We start from the raw sequence: 16,916 nt of genomic DNA on the forward strand, positions 1-16,916 counted from the left end.
GGATGTGCCAAAAGTGGGTCTGAGCTCTTCCTAGTCCAGATAGTTTTTATCTGGATGATAAATGAGAAACTTATCTGATGAGAAATGATTTTCTGCCAGCCTCCCTCAAATGATGCATTTCTGCAGAGGTTGTTAAATGATTGTCCCATGTGTACATATGTACAATGTGACTTTTTTATCTAACAGTTTTTTAAGCTGATATAAGTGATTTGATTGCTCATCCCAGCCACTGACTAGCAGTGAGCCTTATTTCAGATATTAACTGGTATATCTCTTGCTTTGAAAATCTTTCTAATTCTCAGTTTCCTCAGTTTTAAAGTGAAGGGATCATTTAAATGATTCCCTTCCAACTGTAACAAAATATAGATAAGCCTGTGCTTGAAGACTTTCAAGTAGAGGCATCCCACCACTTCTAAGCAGCCTATTCAGCCTTCGGAGGAAGTAACTTAATCTCTGCACCCCATTTTCCTCATGTAACTCTGTACTGTCCTACTTGGGAAGAAAGAACTTCAGTGGACTACTAAAGTCCACTGTTACAGCTAGAAAAAATTCAGTCATTTTTCCTTATAAAGGACCGTATGTGGTTTATTAACATTAAATCGAAATAGCAAGATATTATTTGCATTCATCTAATTGTACTTTATAATTTGGAGAGAAAGGCATTACCCGTCTGATCCTCCCCATGTAGATGAAATGCAATTCCTGGCAAGAAGTAGTTCCCTAGTTCTGTTTTCCCTAGTTTTCCCTAGTTCTGTGATGCTATACTATAAAAATGTCCCAAGGCTGGAAGAAGACCAGCTCTTTAATTCTCATTACTGTGCCTGTACTCTAGTAGCCATTTCGATTCTTTGAAGATTTACAGTAATGGGAAACTTGTTTCTAAGGCAGCTTAGTCTACTTTTGGGAGTCTCTCATTATTAGACTTCTTTCCCCCCATCCCCTTTTATTCCTGTCTAAATTCCATTATTCTTCTCTGAGGCTGGTCCAAACTGATAATTATCTGGGTCCAATTAAACACTTAATTAGGAAAAATCATCTAGGGGCATATGCATCAGAAGCTCCTGATATCACATGTCTAAGGACATGTTTTTCCAGCATAGTAAGGGAAAGTTCATTATGTCCTAGAAAAGGGAAATACTGCCCTTAGACTGTGTCAAAGCAGAAGGTCTCTGATAGATACTTAATATTAAATAGCAGTTATATATAGTGTTTTGTGTTACCAAGCTCCTTAAAAATATTATCTTAAATGGGAAGTAGATGTTTTTTTACAGATTTTACATTTTACAGATGAGAAAACTGAGTTAGGAGTTAAGTCACAAAAATGGTAAATATTTGAGACAGGATTCCAACTCAGGTTTTCTTGAAGGCCTGTTTTTTATCGTTCCACATTGCTGCTCTGCTGTATGTAGGTTGGCAGGCTAACTAGATTATTTCAAAGATAAGCAAGAAAGACTAAAACATTTAGCATGTAATACATGGAGCCAGGCATCAGGGAAAGTCATCAAATATTGTTTATAATAAGTGTTTGCTCTGTGCCAGACTATGCTAAGCTAAGCCAAGCTAAGTACTAGGGATGCAAAGAAAGGTGAAAACAGACCTTGCCTTCAAGGAGCTCCCATTCTAATTGGAGAGACAGCATGTGAATGATCTATGTACAGACAGAATATGGTAATTTGGAAGTAATTTCAGAGGAAAGATACTTGGCATAAGGATGGGGAAGGAGCTTCAAAATCTGAAAGAAGCCTGATGAGAAGAGAACACATTCCAGGCCTGGGGGACAGCCACTGAAAAGGCATTGTCTTGTGTTAGGAAAACAAGGAGGCTGGTGTTACAGAATTGTAGGGCATGTAGAGGGGAATACGTGTTAAGAAAATGGAGGTTGGAAGGATTGGAATCAGTGAAGGACTTTTAAAAGCCAAGCAGGATTTTATATCTGAATCTAGAGATAATAGAGAGCCACTGGAGTTTAATGAGTGGAGAATGGATTGGAAAAGATCTAGGTAGGAAGACCAACCAGAAATCTCTCCCAATAGACCAGGCAGTAATGAGGCCTATATACCAGGGTGGTATCTGTATTGGAGAAGAGAAAGATAGGAAGAGGAAGTTGCCAAGATAGCAACATGTATTGGATATGAGATGGAGAGAAAGGGAAGAATTGAATATGATACCTAGATTAGGACACAGAATCTTAGAGGATACCCATGGTTTACAGTTGGTTTCTTTTATTTATTTTTTAATTTTAATTTTATTTTTTGCCCCTTTTTTCTCCTTACCCCACCACAAGCAGGTTGGACCTAAGCAGATATATTCATGAATGCGTGTGCATGTATACACATGTGTATGTGTATACACAAATCTATGTGTACACATAGATATATTTACATATATATATACACATGCATATACACATATCTAAAACAGTATTAATATGGCTGGCATATAATGTAGATTTCTCTCTTGAATTTGATGTTGTCTAAGACCAATGGTTACTATCCCTATTAAAAAAAAACCCAAATTCTGTTCTTGAGCTGTTATTGTCTTTGTTGTATATATCATTGCCTCTTCCTTCTAACTCTTCTATTTTACCCATTAACCTCTCACTTAACCTCTCATCTGCCTTCCCCATTCCCAATGGATCCTTTCATTCCATTCTTCCCGCATCCTTCCCTCTTCTTACCTTTTCCCATCTACACATTTTATCCCATTTCCACACTCTTCTATATCCCACCTTATTCTTTTCCCCTTTTCTTTGTAGATTTTGGAAGGTATTTTACCTTTTGGATATGTATTGTTCCTCCTTTAACCATTTCAAATGTGAAGAGCATTTCAGAACTACTAGCCCTCTTTCTCTAATTCCTATATAAATCACTACTTGTTCTTTCTTCACATAATTATCATTTTACTTTCTCCTACATGGTTTTGCTTTTAGAGTCACATCGTACTTGGCTCTATCCCAATCTTTTAGACTCCCAGTTACTAGTGACAATACATATGCTTTACATTTTTTTGTATAACAGTTTTTAAAGTTAGTATTTGATATTGGGTCCTATGTTAAATTTTCTATTGAATTTGTTTGAGACAAAGTCCTGGAAGTTTGACAGTTCATTGAATGTCCTTTTTTGTTCTTTTCAATATTATACTCAGGTTTGCTGGATATATTTTCATCTGCAATCTTAATTCTTTTGATTGTTGAAATACAGTATTTTAGGACCTGAAGTCTTTTATTGGAGCTGCTAATAGCGTGTACAATTCTAAATGTAGTTCCAACATATGTGAATTTTGTTATTGTTGCTTGTAAAATTTTTGATCTGGGGATTTCAAAATTCAGCAGTGATGCTGCTCAGTTTTCCTTGTAAGATCTATTTGATGATGGGTGGATTTTTTCTGCTTTTTACTTTGCCTTCTTATTCTATCACCTCAAGACAATGCTTAATTATTTCTTGTATTGTCAAGATTCTTTTTTTGGTCACAGTTGTATTTCTATACATATACATCACATATCTGGGGTCCAGTTTCCCTAACTAGAAAGAACATTGCCTTTCATGGTCTCTTTGACTCTAGGACCAGTAGTATTTGACCAGGGCCCAATCTACTCCCATGGTGCTTACAGCCTTAGTGTTCCTTTTGTGTTTAGCAAGGGCAGCATTTGGCTTTTGCGGTTTCTCTAGGCTAGAGCATAGTAGCTCTTGCTCATCTGTATAGTCAAGGACACTTCTGATTATAGTGTTCTTGGCCAGCAGAGCCACCTCTCCCACAGAACTTCCTAAAAGATAATCCCAAAGGCCCAAGAGGCGGACTGACATGGCCTTGTAAGTGAGCAGGTGTTTTGGGCCTGGGTCAGTTGAGGGAGAGCTCAAGTCATTGGTTTCCAGAGTCCTGGAAAAGTTCCAGACTTTTTGCAAGCATATATTATGTGGATATCACAAAACACCCTCCCAGGGGAGGGAGAAAAATGGGGAAAAATGCTTATTCTTTACATGTTAAGGATCATGCCCAAGTTTCAAGGGGCAGGTTAGTTCTCTGAAAGCTTCAATAGCTTGAAAGATTTGCAAATCAGTCTATACTGATGCAGAAGTTCCTTGTGAATTGGGAGTGAAATAAATCAGAGGCAAGAGGAAAGAGGTCAAAGAACAGTAACTGCTTCTCGGTCTACTCGTATTATCCTCTCACGTGAAATGATATGTTCTGCTGGTCCAAATTAGATGCCCAGCAGCCACTGGGGGTTAAGGGAGCAGGTGGCTCTTGTAGCATTTATATGTATTTTGCACAGCAGAGAAGATAGGAACCACTGAGAGACAAGTGCAAGTCAGCCATATGTGTTGCCAGGCATGAGTTATACACATGCAGGTAGATATATATCTGCCATCCCTGAAAATAATGGCCAGTTCACCTCAAATCTTCTGTCTCTAATAGCCTTTTCAGCTAGGTATACTTGAACTGCTTGTGTTTTTCCATGATTTTTAGAATGGCACAATCTAAGTGGAACTATATTTACTTTATTGTGACTAAGAAAAATACGTAAGAATGTGACATTTTAATAATCTCATTATAGAGCACGTTTGACTATAACTAGAAGAGCAGCTCTGGTATGAGCTACTTGGTCATGAGCTTGTAGTCTCATTTCATATAGAAGATATGAAATGTCAAGGATGTTCTGATGTTCTTTGTCTTTGGCAACTTTGATTCCTACTTTATTCCTATTCTTGGTGCTATTCCATACCATTAACAAAGAGTAGCTTTTGGTGAAATTCCTGCTAAAGAAAGATTTATATAGATTTCAAAATTCTTGTAGAATTTTTAACATGACTCAGTTAATAAATGCTGAGGACAGAGTTCCTTAAAACAGTCGAGTACTTGTGAAATATGGGGAACTTGGGGTCGATTGCAAAAGAGGAGGAATCAACCTTTCAAGGAGGCTATAACCTACTTCTTCCTGAAAGGGTCTGTATTCCTTGGTCTCCTCCCCCAGGAGTTGATGCTTACCTGAGCTGTGCATTATTGGACATTTATGTAGATATAAAGGTCACAAGTTCACATTTGGAGAATGAGAGAAGAGGAAATTTTATCCCCAAGTGAATTAACTCTAGTAATGAAGTTTCCAACTACAAAATAACTTATTGGAGTTCCCTTGGTTAAAACTTTTAAAATCTTTTTAAAAACTTAAAAATTATTTTTTTCCAGCAACATATCTGTATATATGGCAGTCAATTGAATGCAGAAGCAGAAGTCTCATGAACAAAAGCTGTTGGAGGGAGTAAATGTAAATTTACTGGGGGTTTTACAATGTAAAACGGGGGATGGTCCTGAGACTAATAAGTTTGAGAACCACTGTTTCCTTCTCAGTCACCCCTATTTTCTTATGCTTTATTTTAAAATTCTACTGATTCTGTATTTTAACAGGTGATCTGTGTCCATGATGTTTCTTCCATTTACCGAGTCCCTCTGTTACTAGAAGAGCAGGGTGTTGTAGATTACTTCCTACGCAGACTTGACCTTCCAATTGAGAGGCAGCCAAGAAAGATGCTGATGAAATGGAAGGAGATGGCTGACAGGTAAGTATCACAAGTAGAAAGAATTTTGGTTATCCAGTCTTATTTTTCTGCCTTATGTCCCATAGGACTGGTATCCTTTTATAATTGTAATCGGTTACTTACACCATTGTTACTTTTTTCTTTTGAAAAAAATCTAGTAACCTTTTTTAATGGCTATTGCTCATTCTCCCCACCCCCCCCCCCACCCCCACGCCCCCACCCCTAGGCAATTGGGGTTAAGTGACTTGCCCAGGATCACATAGCTAGGTAGTGTTAACTGACACCAGGTTTGAACTCGGGTCTTCCTAAATTAAGGGCTGGTGCTCTATCTACTGCACCAACTAGCTGCCTCCTGTTGCTCCTTTATTCCCCAGTGCTCATTCTTCCAGTCACATAATAGTGATTCTGAGATCTTGTTTATATAAAGAGCTAGTAACTAGACTGAATTTTTCCTGTATTTGGAGCCCTGAGATGTACTTGAAGAATTTATTCTTGACCTATTATCCTCTCATGAGTTGCTTTTTCAGTACCAGTCAAGGGCTTATATTCATCCATTCATCTGTGACCAGTTAAGGAATTTGCCATACGGATTACTGAGATGAAGGTCTTGCACATGGAACAAAGCAATGATTCTACAAAAGAATAGAGCTTGAAGCCATAACTAAATGTTTCCCAACTATAGGAAAGACTTAAATAAACTGAAATTTATTTGAAATGAGACACAGCATTGGAAAAGTTAAGAAGAGATTATTTTTTGCAAAGAATTAAATCAGATTGAAGTCATCTATTGATGAAAACCTATTCTGGCTTTAATCTGATTGTATTTAAATATACACTCCCCTTGTTCATTTGATTTTGAGAGAAGCTGAATAACAGTTCTTTGAGATTTTTGGACCTTTGCTGAGGTCCTAAAGCTTTATTTTCAATATAAGAATGAAGTGGCAGAACTAGCATTCAGACTTGTCTTTCATTCCAGATTTGGGGATCTTTTTGTTATCAGACTGCTTCTTGGAACCAAGGCTTTGTCTTTCATTAATTGCTAAACTTTGGCTTATGTTAGGATTCTCAGCCCCCTGATCTGGTTAGGTTCTCTGGCTTCAGAGCTTTGTGATACTTGAATATCCCACTTATGTACCTGCTGGCTTTTTATTATCCAGTTTTAGGGATAATACAGAGGACTGTACACTATGAACCATCTTCCCCAATGTGCTCTGTAAGACGGCCAGGGGGATCCAGTGAGGGAGCTCTTATTGTTCTGTCCTTTTTCGTTATCCCAGTCATATTGGGTTAGAGCTGTTTTCTCTCACCTTAGCATGGCGTACAGAGCACCTCTTGTTTTAGAATGTACTCATTTTCTGCCTTTTCTTCCCACGTACTTGTGTTTAGTGTTGGCTTTTGGACTTGCAGGTATGATCGTTTGCTGGAAACCTGCTCTATTGCTTTGGTTGGCAAATACACCAAGTTCTCAGACTCCTATGCCTCTGTCATTAAAGCCTTGGAGCATTCTGCCCTAGCCATCAACCACAAGCTGGAGATAAAGGTGGGTGAGTTGGTTCCAGGGTGGACATGTAGAGACTCATGGTATTAAAATAGCTTCCTAATCAAGGGTTCATAGTTTCTTAAACAAGTGTTGGAAAGTCGCTGATTTAAAAGAGGAAAGGGACTTTAGAGATGATTTGGCCCTCAGTTTTATGCCCAAGGACAGTGTTCCATCTTATTTTTTTGGGGGGAGGCATTGTTTCCTTCCCTAAAAGCACTTTAGATTTCTAGTTGGCACTGGGCATTCATTATGCAGCTGGTCATCTTCAGAAATAATGAATAAGGAAGGAAGAGATGTAATTTTGGTTTAAGTCTAGGGGGCAGGAAGTGTCAGGTGACCAGATGGAAATAGAGCAGGCCTGGGTTGGCAGAAAACGCTGATATGCTGGTGATATGCTCCTGAATGTGGCATATCCCTCTCCCAACTGCTAGCATCCTTCGGATAGCTTGTTTCCCAAAAATCCACTTTTGCTGGAATAATTGTGGTCCTCCTTCATCTCCCATCCAGAGCCCATCATGAGGCAATAATAGATAGAAATGAGTTTGTTAGAAGCCTAATGTAGAGGAGGGCCCCTTCCCAGCCAGGGTACCAGAAGACTTGTTATGCCTGATCATGGTGGGGAGAAAGAAATGATCTATCACCTAGCTTATCAACCCCGAAAGCAAAAATGGCTTCTGATTTTTGAATTGGGATTGAATTTTCCCATTTCTGTGTTGCCAGTTCTCTAGTAGGTCCTAATTATGTCCTAATTCTACTTCACTCCCTCTGCCATCTTCAGGTCTGGCATCTTCAGCTGCCTTTTGACATCCTGAACTGGATATCTGTCTAATAGGCCTCCAAATTAAACATGTCCAAAATTTCATCTCTTCCCCTAAATCTCCTTACCTCCTACCTTCTTAGTTACTGTAATGGCATTCTCCCTGTCCCTCAGGCTCACAACCCAGGAGCCCATACTTCATGCCTCACTATCTCATCCCATGTGTCTGAGCTATTGTCAAGACCTATGGATTTCACTTTGGCAACATTTGAGTTCTCTCTCTCCTCTCCTGTGGGAGGCCACCACCCCTGCACCCTGGTGCAGGCCCTCATCTGTCACCTCATGCATGGACAATGAAGCTGTCTGCCTCAGGTCTTTCCTCTGGATTATCCTCCATTTAGCTATTAAAGTGATCTTCCTGAAATGGAGGTCTGACCACATCATTCCTTCCTCCCCACTCCCATTCAGTAAACTCCAGTGATCCGCCACATCAAATACAGAATGTTCTTTTCTAATTCAAATCCTTCATGACCTAATCTCCTTTTTCAGTCTTATACTTTACACCACCCCTATATATGCCCACTGACACTGTGGTCTCCCAGCTGTTCTTAAGACCCTCCATCTCTCTGCTCCAAGCTTATTCTCTGCTATCATCCATGCCTGGAATGCTCCTTCCTCTGCTCAGACAACCCACCTCTCGCTGGTTTCCTTTAAGTTGCAATCGAAATCCCCTTTTATAGGAAGCCTTCCCCAGCTCTTAATTATTTGTTATCCTATACCTAGTTTGTAGTTAATTTGATACAGATGTTTTTGCCTCTTTGTATCCCTAGTGCTTAAAGCACTACCTGACAATAGCAAGTTCTTAATGCTTGCCTGCCTCGATTCCTTGGCCAGCTCCCATTATACTCCAGCTGCCAATACTCTTAATTCCTGCTGGCATAGGTTTGCAAGAGAATTTTTGATTGTGTTAGAAAGGAGAAGATGGGAAACATAAGTGATGTCAAAGCCAAACAACTAGTTTCATATGTCTGCTTTTAAAAAAAAAATTCCTCCTTTTCTGGCTTTTTCCCTAGTATATCGATTCAGCTGACTTGGAGCCGAGTACTTTACAAGAGGAACCTGTCCGTTATCATGAAGCTTGGCAGAAACTCTGTAGTGCCAAGTAAGGAGTACTTTGTGCTTTGGGTTTTAAGAGGAGCTATTCTCAGGAAATGCTTTATCATCAAAGCCTTCACGAATTGAAGGTAGGGTGGACGGGGAAGAAAGGCGGGTAGTCTGCTTTCTTGACATCAGCAACACATCGAGACTGGAGTCTGACACAGTAATTGATGTATGAGAAATTTCATAGCATCACAGTAGGTACCATGCTTATCCAGAAATGAAATTGATTAAATACAGCTTTGCAGATCCTGGGCCTTTTTTGCCCATTGGCCCCAGCAGGGTTCTTTTAGAGACTTCGTGGGTTGGAAGTGTCTGTTTAATCCAAATGCCCCATTTTACCAGAGGATGTCAAATGACTGGCTTGAAGTCACAGCTTACTGCAAGGGGTGAAGCCCAGTCTCAAACCTGTATTTTTGGCTCTAAAGCCAATGGATGCCCTTTCTCACTTCTGCAAAAGATGCATCAGTATTTTAGTGTCTCTATTGGGATTCCTAGAATATTAAACCTGTGGAAGAAATATAAGCAAGGAGATGCTATCTGCATTTGCTTTTATTTCATGCAGTGGAGTGCTGGTTCCTGGGGGGTTTGGTGTTCGAGGAACAGAAGGGAAAATTCAAGCCATCTCCTGGGCACGGAAACAGAAAAAGCCATTCTTAGGTAAGAGGTTAGATAAAATTATAATGTAGGACTTACCTGGAGCAGGGAAAGGGCTGGAGAGGTGCACATTGGGAGCCTGTAGATAAAGTATGGGTGTTTACTACACAAGTGCCTCATTCCCATAGCACAGTTAGATTCTAGGATTGTAGGAGAAACTTCATTTCTGCTTGGGAGAAATCCAAACTGCCTTTTAGAATTGAATTTCTTGGCTTGGGACTTAGCTTCTTTTCTCGCCAAGGAAAGGGGTGTGGGTTTTAGGAGAGCCTGGGGAGAGGGAAATATCAATTGAGAGCTCCCTCCTCTTTCCCCCTCCCAAATAAATGCAGTTGTTTTACAGTGCTCAGGAGACCTAATGTATTATTTGCTCCTAAATTGAGATACAATTTGCCTCTAATTGCAAGGCTTCTTAGTGCATCAAGTTGTAGTAATTTTCAGCTTGATTAGTTGCAAATGGGAAGCTTAATGAAAGGAAAGAAACTTGAATTTCCAAAAACCCTTTATGGTAAGAACACTGTGTTCAGTGAAGTTGAAGTTCCTTTGACGGATGCTCTCAAGGTCATATGGGCCGATGATGCTTGTTTGACTCAGAAAATTGTGATGTTCAAAGAACTTTCACAGGTAGCCATTACTGACTATATGTGTGGTCTTTTCTCCTTTGTCCTGTGAAAGGTGTGTGCTTAGGAATGCAGCTGGCAGTGGTTGAATTTTCACGAAGCGTTCTGGGTTGGCAAGGTATGGCTAGAAATCCATCTCGTTTCCCTAACCGTTTACTGAGATAGAGGCAGCCCATTGGCCTGACTTGGGTAGCTTTGTGTTATACCCTGGACATTCTGGGCTCTGATGTTCACAATCAAGGACAGGGCTATCTGGAGGGAAGCTCTTGTTATAGTAGTAGCAATAGTAATAATTCCTATTTGGGGGATATAGTGACTTATAAAGGCAACAGCTCTGTCACATGAGAGAAGATTGTAAATGAGGAAGCAGCTTCCTCCAAGTTACACAAATGGTAATGGGTGAAGCAGGGTCCTCTTGGCTCAGTCCCCATGGCTCTTTTCACAACACTTGGCTGCCTAAAAAGACACATCAGACACATTTGCTGTCATAGATTTTACAAAGCTAGCTGCGGATACAAAAGACACGCATAAAAAGTTGCTCAAGAGACATTTCCAAGCTGCTTTGGTCACAGATTTGAGAAAAAGATTTTAGTTATTCCTTTTTTTGTTTTGTTCTTTAGTTAAAAATAGTAAAGTATCTGATGCTTATACACACATATATGCATATATGTAATGTGAGTGTATACATTTTCATAGCTATAAACATCTACCTACCTATTTAAATATAGTTTAATTTGGTCCTCATAACCATGCTGTGAGGTTGAATAGGCACTCTTACTATTTTCATTTGATAGATTAGGAAATAGGATCAGGGAGAATTATTCTGAAATCATCTCTGCTCATGCTGAGAGCAACGAAAAGTTCTAGCTAAAGAATAAGATTACCAGGAACTGAATTTCTTGCAACTAGCTGATTTTGGTTTTTACAGATGCCAATTCAACAGAATTTGACCCTAAGACAAGTCATCCTGTGGTAAGCCTCTCATGTTGACCTTCTGAAACCCCGTTTTGACTGAGGTTCTTTTGTGAATGAATTGGGAAGCAAGCCCTTGTCCTCATCCCACCCTCTTATGGTTCTATGGAGGCCGAGAGTGGTATCCCTGATCTTTTCACCGTTATCCAAAAAAGCACAGGCACTTTTGGTAAGATAGTGGATAGCTAAAAATCTTCCAAATTTAATTTGACCACCACTTTTAGTGGCCAGGAAAGTCGTTTTCCTCACTTAACAGTGCCATAATGTCAGAGCAGCATTCTCTGTGTTTGCCAAGAAGGAAAGGATGAAAATAGCTGCCAACCTGGTGGCCACTTCTGTGTTCTCAAGGAGATGATGTGTTGCCTAATTTCCAGGTAATTGACATGCCAGAACACAATCCTGGACAAATGGGCGGTACCATGAGACTTGGCAAGAGGAGGACCCTCTTCCAAACGAAGAACTCAATCATGAGTAAGAAGAGCTTCTCTTTTTGACCTGACCTTTCAGCTTGAGGCAAGCTGGGATAGAGCCAAGGGGCCTTCTGGCCCGAAAAGATGCCTGAAACAGATGTGCTGCTCTTGCTGATGGGACTTGTTCTTGCTGAAACTTGGTTACTAAGAGTGGACTTTTTATAGCAGGAGATGGGGCAGAACTATGGCTGCAAGCTCTATGGAGGCAGATTTTCGTTCAATATAAAAACTTCTCCCATTGCTATAGTGTATTCCAAAGTGAAATGGGATTCTTTCTGGAATTGTTGAGCATGAGATTAGACCACCACTTGATGGTTTTGAGTTACTTAATGCTTTGGATGACACATGGCCTGTGGTTCCACCAAACCAGTCTAAAATATGTCCTGCCTGCCATTTTCAGCCTAGAGAAGTAATAAGCCCTTTCTGCTGCTTAAGTGTCCAGTTATTGTGTCTTCATATTTGTACACTTCAGGAAAGTGACAGACACCACTGAAAGATGGGGGGGGGGGTCACTGAACATACCTGCCTAGCTCATTCAGGGACAGATGAATAAATGGGCATATCCCACTCTGTTGGTGAAACAGTTTTAATATGACATGATGCTTTGACATGGAGTGGATGCCTGTGTACTGGCCTCAGGGGCATTCTCTCAAAGTGAGATATTTGCCCTATCGGTAGCCTGAAGATGGCAAAAGTCGTAAAGTCTTGGGACTGGACCCTAGAAGGAAATGTGTATTCATGGAGACCTAGATGTTGAAAGAAGGGTTGTGAATAAATTGACTGTGGGAATTGAGGCTCTTGCAGGAGTGTGAGAAATTATAGCCTGCACTCTGTTTCCTTTCTAGGAAAGCTGTATGGGGATCCTGATTACTTGGAGGAAAGACATCGGCACAGGTTTGAGGTACGCATCGGGGCTTCTGCAGCCTCCTTTCTATCTTCCTAGAAGCACCATGTCATTGAAGGAGCGTTCTGTACCCTCAGGTGAATCCAGTCTTAAAGAAGTGTTTGGAAGAACAAGGCTTGAAGTTTGTGGGCCAAGATGTTGAAGGAGAACGAATGGAGATTGTGGAGCTGGAGGGTAAGGACTTGGGTAGTTGGATTAATTGCAGGTTCATAAGTTCTCATATTTGACCATTTCTTTTTAATCTCTGGAGGGTTTTTTTTTTTTTTTTTTTTTTTAAACCATAAAACTTTTTTTGTGTGTAGAGAGCTCAATTACAATTCCTTTAATCAGTGCAATCTGGCACCTTCTCTAATAGGTGCCTGTCAAAAGAAACAACTGGAAACTAAGCTAAGGCTTTGAGACTCTTAGGTTGGATTTGTTTACTAGACTCCTGCCACATATATAAACTAACCAGAAACAAAATTAATCACATATAAAAATAAGCAGAAAAATCTTCTGTAGACTCCTCAGCATTTAATAAAGTAGACCTAAAGACCAAGAGAGTTAGTACAACAAGTAGAAATGCTCTGCGTTAGTCTTGGAAAGGGCAAGAAAGAAGAAAAGAATTCTGCAGGACGTTAGAAGCAGTGATGTTGGTAAATCCCTAAATTTGTTTTACTCCCTCTTCAGAATAGTATAAAAATCATTTTGGAAAGTTTCAGGTTTTTTGGAAGGTTTTTTTTTTGGGGGAGGGGGTGGGAGCAGGTCTAACTTTTTACTTCCTTTTCCTTAGACTTGAGATCTGGATTATTAATCCATTTTCAAAAACTTGTTTCATTCACACATAAGGCATTGTACTCTGAACTGAGGTCTCTGTACTTAAGAAACTTGCAATCATATTAGGGTTAAAAGACATGTAAAACACATGTACAATATTACATATGGGGCAGAATGTGACTTGAAAATGGCATCTAATGCAGGAAAGAAGACTTTCTATTTAGGAGAGAGTAGCATTAAAGGAAAAGAGTGGGTTTAGTACTTCTGATGAGGAAAGGATGATTTTAGGCACTAGTAGGGTATGGGTAGGTCAGCATTGAATGGTGGAACGAGATTGAAACAGTTTGCCTGAAATGGTAAAAATAAAGGGATGTTCCCTCATTCTTTGTGCCCAATTCTTCCTAACCCCACTTGGGGTTTTCTTGGCAAGATACTGGCATAGTATCTTATTTGATCCTATCCTGTAAGGTGGGTGCTATTATCCATATTTTATATTTGAATAAACTGCTTTCAGACAAGTGACTGTGCTATAATCATTTAACTACTAAGTGTCTGAGGCTAGATTTAAACTCTGGTCTCCTGACTGCAGTTCGGAAAAATAGTTTGGAAGAGTTGTGGAGGTCTTTAAATGTCAGGATAATGAATTTGTGGATTGGGGTGCTTTTTTTTTTTCTAGGTATTTAACCTTTAGAGTGTTTCAGTGACATTCTTTTATTCATCTTTTTGGAGGAGGGGCAATACTATTGCCACTTTGCCCCAAATAAAAAGGGATAAATAAAATTCTTGTAACAACTATAATCAAACAAAACACATCTACAGATTTGCCATGTCTAAGATATTTTCTTGTTCTATACCTTGGGTCCATAAGCATCCTTCAAGGTGAGTGATCCTATATCCTTTAACCCATAGTTGGTTAGTGTATTGATCCAGATTCTTGAGTGCTTCCATCTTATTGTTCTTTAAGGTATTGTTACTGTATAAACTGTTCTTCTGGTTGTTCTATTTCATTCTGCATCAGTTCATACAAGTCTCATTTGGAGGACAATTGAGGATGGGTTGGAATGGGAAGAAACTAGAATTCACAGATATCAGTTAGGAGGCATTTATGATAACCCAGTTTTTCACCTGGTGAATGTGATAGCACAAGTGGTAGAGGGCAAGAGAACACATACATGTAAGAATGGAAATAGAATCAGCAAATTTGGTAATTACACAAATGTTCATAATATAAGTTGCTTTTAATTTGTTTTTCAGATCATCCATTTTTTGTTGGTGTTCAGTATCATCCTGAGTTTTTGTCCAGACCAATCAAACCATCTCCCCCTTACTTTGGCCTCCTGTTGGCCTCGGCTGGAAGGCTCACTCACTATCTCCAGAAAGGCTGCAGACTCTCTCCCAGGTGCGAAATCTTCCTTGCTTCCTTGCTTATCTTTGGTGCCTTAGAGTTGGTTGTTGATGAAGCCAGAAGTAGAAGGCAACCAGAAGGAACACGTGAGCTATCATAATGGCCTTTTTTCCATGGATAACTTTGTAATTTATTATATAGGTTTTTCCTCTATGATCTGGATTTTTTTCTTATCCAAATTTAGTTTTTCTTTGTGAAGCACTTTTCGCTTTGACTCATGATCTTTGGTTGTCTCTCCTCTATGCCACAGTTTTGGGGACATGGTGTCCTATTAGTGCCCTGATCTCCATATCTGGGAAGGATTTATTGCTCCAAGGAGCCCAGAAATAACTCTTTATGCATTCCTCTTCATCTTTATAGAAGGCCTAGAAAGGATATGACTTGACTGAGGTTGTGTAGTTACTAAGTGGCAAAGACAAGACTTGAATTTCCAGCTGGGCAACAACAAAATAGCTGTAGATTTTTGGGGAGCGCAGGACACACATAAGTCATGTCTTATCTGATACTATTCTTGCCCCCATATTTAAAAGGCAAGTACCTTAGGAGACAAAACTAAGAATATAGGAAGAGGCCTGAGGTCTGTACTTGGGTATGTGTCTGGAACAGATGGAGACCATGAATAAATGAAGTAAGGCCTTTATAGAAGATCTTTAATAGAATTTCTGGATTCTGCAGGGATACCTACAGTGACCGGAGTGGGAGCAGCTCCCCTGACTCTGAAATCACCGAATTGAAGTTCCCATCAATAAATCATGACTGATGCCTGGTAATGTCTCTTAACACTGTTGGGTTTGCTCACTTGGGTTTGTATAAAGACATGATGCACAGGACAGTGTTGGACATTCTCTGGGTGGGAACGCCATGCTTCTGGCACTAGGAATGACGATCTTATTACTACATATACTTCTGTACTACAGTACAGAAATTCGGGAGGCATTGAGAATTGGGATATGTGACTCATTAGACACATGTCTGAAGAAGACAGAGGAGTAGGAATTCAATTGCCTTTTTTTTTTCCTGAGGCAATTGGGGTTAAGTGGGTCACCCAGCTAGAAAATGTTAAGTGTCTGAGGTCAAAACTCGGGTCCTCCCGACCACAGGGCTGGTACTCTATCCACTGCACCAATTAGCTGCCCCTAGTAGGTTTTACTTCTGCCTGAGTGGTTTCAGATTTTCAGTGTGATGGGTGGAGTGTGTATTTATTGGTTTAGCTCAGGGGTCCTTTTTAAATAAGGCCCAGTTCACTGTCCCTCAGACTGTTGAAGGGCCGGACTATTGTAAAAACAAAAACTTTGTTTGTGGGCCTTTAAATAAAGAAACTTCATAACCCTGGGTGAGGGGGATGAACCTCCTCAGCTGCTGCATTTGGCCCGCGGGCCATAGTTAGAGGACCCCTGATAGCTTTTCTAAATGTCTGAATTCTGGCACCTTCTGCTTTGCTTTGCCTATATAACTATCTGAGATAACAGGGATAGATACTTGGCTATCTAGAAGATTGATGCTACAATTAGAAAGAAATTAAAACTTGATAAAATCATAGAATGTTAGAGGTAGAAGAGAAACTTCGAGAACATTTCCTCATTTTACAGAAAAGGAAACTAATTGATGGAGCTTGGTCAGGAGAGAATCTTTCCCATGATATGGGATAGACCGTGACTACTCTTTCCCTAGACTACCCTGCTTCAATCAGAGGGATACTTCTGCAGACAGAAATGGAACCAGTTCATGTGACAGGAATAGATGGAACTCCTGACCAAGCTCTATCAATTAGAGGCTGTTTGTATGACAAAGAAGAAATAAGAGTAGGATATAAATCCACCTTGGAGACTTATTGTCTTCTAGGGAGGAAGAGCATAAGAACGAAAGGTGTCTGACAAAAGGATACCTCTTGTTAAGAAGTGGGCTTCTGTTGCTTAAAGCATTCAAGCAGCAGCTAGATGACTTTCTGTCAGGGATGCTCTGCTGGAGAGTTTATTTAGACTAGTTCCCAGAGATTCTAGACTCCTCTGAACATTGTAAATTCAGTCTTTCCTGAACTAGGGCTTGAATTCAGATTTGTTGCTAATAGTGTTGGGGGCAGGAGCAGGGGGAAGAGGAGGTACGGCCTCTACCATGCTAGAGGTTATCCCTCACTACTCCCTGTCTAGAC

General features: G+C 40.0%; 1 protein-coding gene across 3 annotated transcripts in view; it reads left to right on the plus strand.

Annotated features, from left to right (window-relative positions):
• CTPS1 (CTP synthase 1) overlaps positions 1 to 16,916 on the plus strand; it is a 78,793-nt gene that overhangs the window by 60,995 nt on the left and 882 nt on the right. For all 3 annotated transcript variants that reach the window (XM_031962315.1, XM_031962316.1, XM_023500250.2), the window contains 11 exons: positions 5,401 to 5,552; positions 6,939 to 7,071; positions 8,902 to 8,990; positions 9,552 to 9,646; positions 10,316 to 10,378; positions 11,189 to 11,232; positions 11,607 to 11,703; positions 12,548 to 12,603; positions 12,684 to 12,780; positions 14,617 to 14,761; positions 15,443 to 15,533. In XM_031962315.1, the coding sequence (XP_031818175.1) occupies positions 5,401 to 5,552; positions 6,939 to 7,071; positions 8,902 to 8,990; positions 9,552 to 9,646; positions 10,316 to 10,378; positions 11,189 to 11,232; positions 11,607 to 11,703; positions 12,548 to 12,603; positions 12,684 to 12,780; positions 14,617 to 14,761; positions 15,443 to 15,527 (1,056 nt within the window). In that variant the 3' untranslated portion in view covers positions 15,528 to 15,533. The remainder of the gene's footprint in view (positions 1 to 5,400; positions 5,553 to 6,938; positions 7,072 to 8,901; positions 8,991 to 9,551; positions 9,647 to 10,315; positions 10,379 to 11,188; positions 11,233 to 11,606; positions 11,704 to 12,547; positions 12,604 to 12,683; positions 12,781 to 14,616; positions 14,762 to 15,442; positions 15,534 to 16,916) is intronic.

This window comes from Sarcophilus harrisii, chromosome 3, assembly GCF_902635505.1.
Source record: "Sarcophilus harrisii chromosome 3, mSarHar1.11, whole genome shotgun sequence".
Taxonomy (NCBI): Eukaryota; Metazoa; Chordata; class Mammalia; order Dasyuromorphia; family Dasyuridae; genus Sarcophilus; species Sarcophilus harrisii.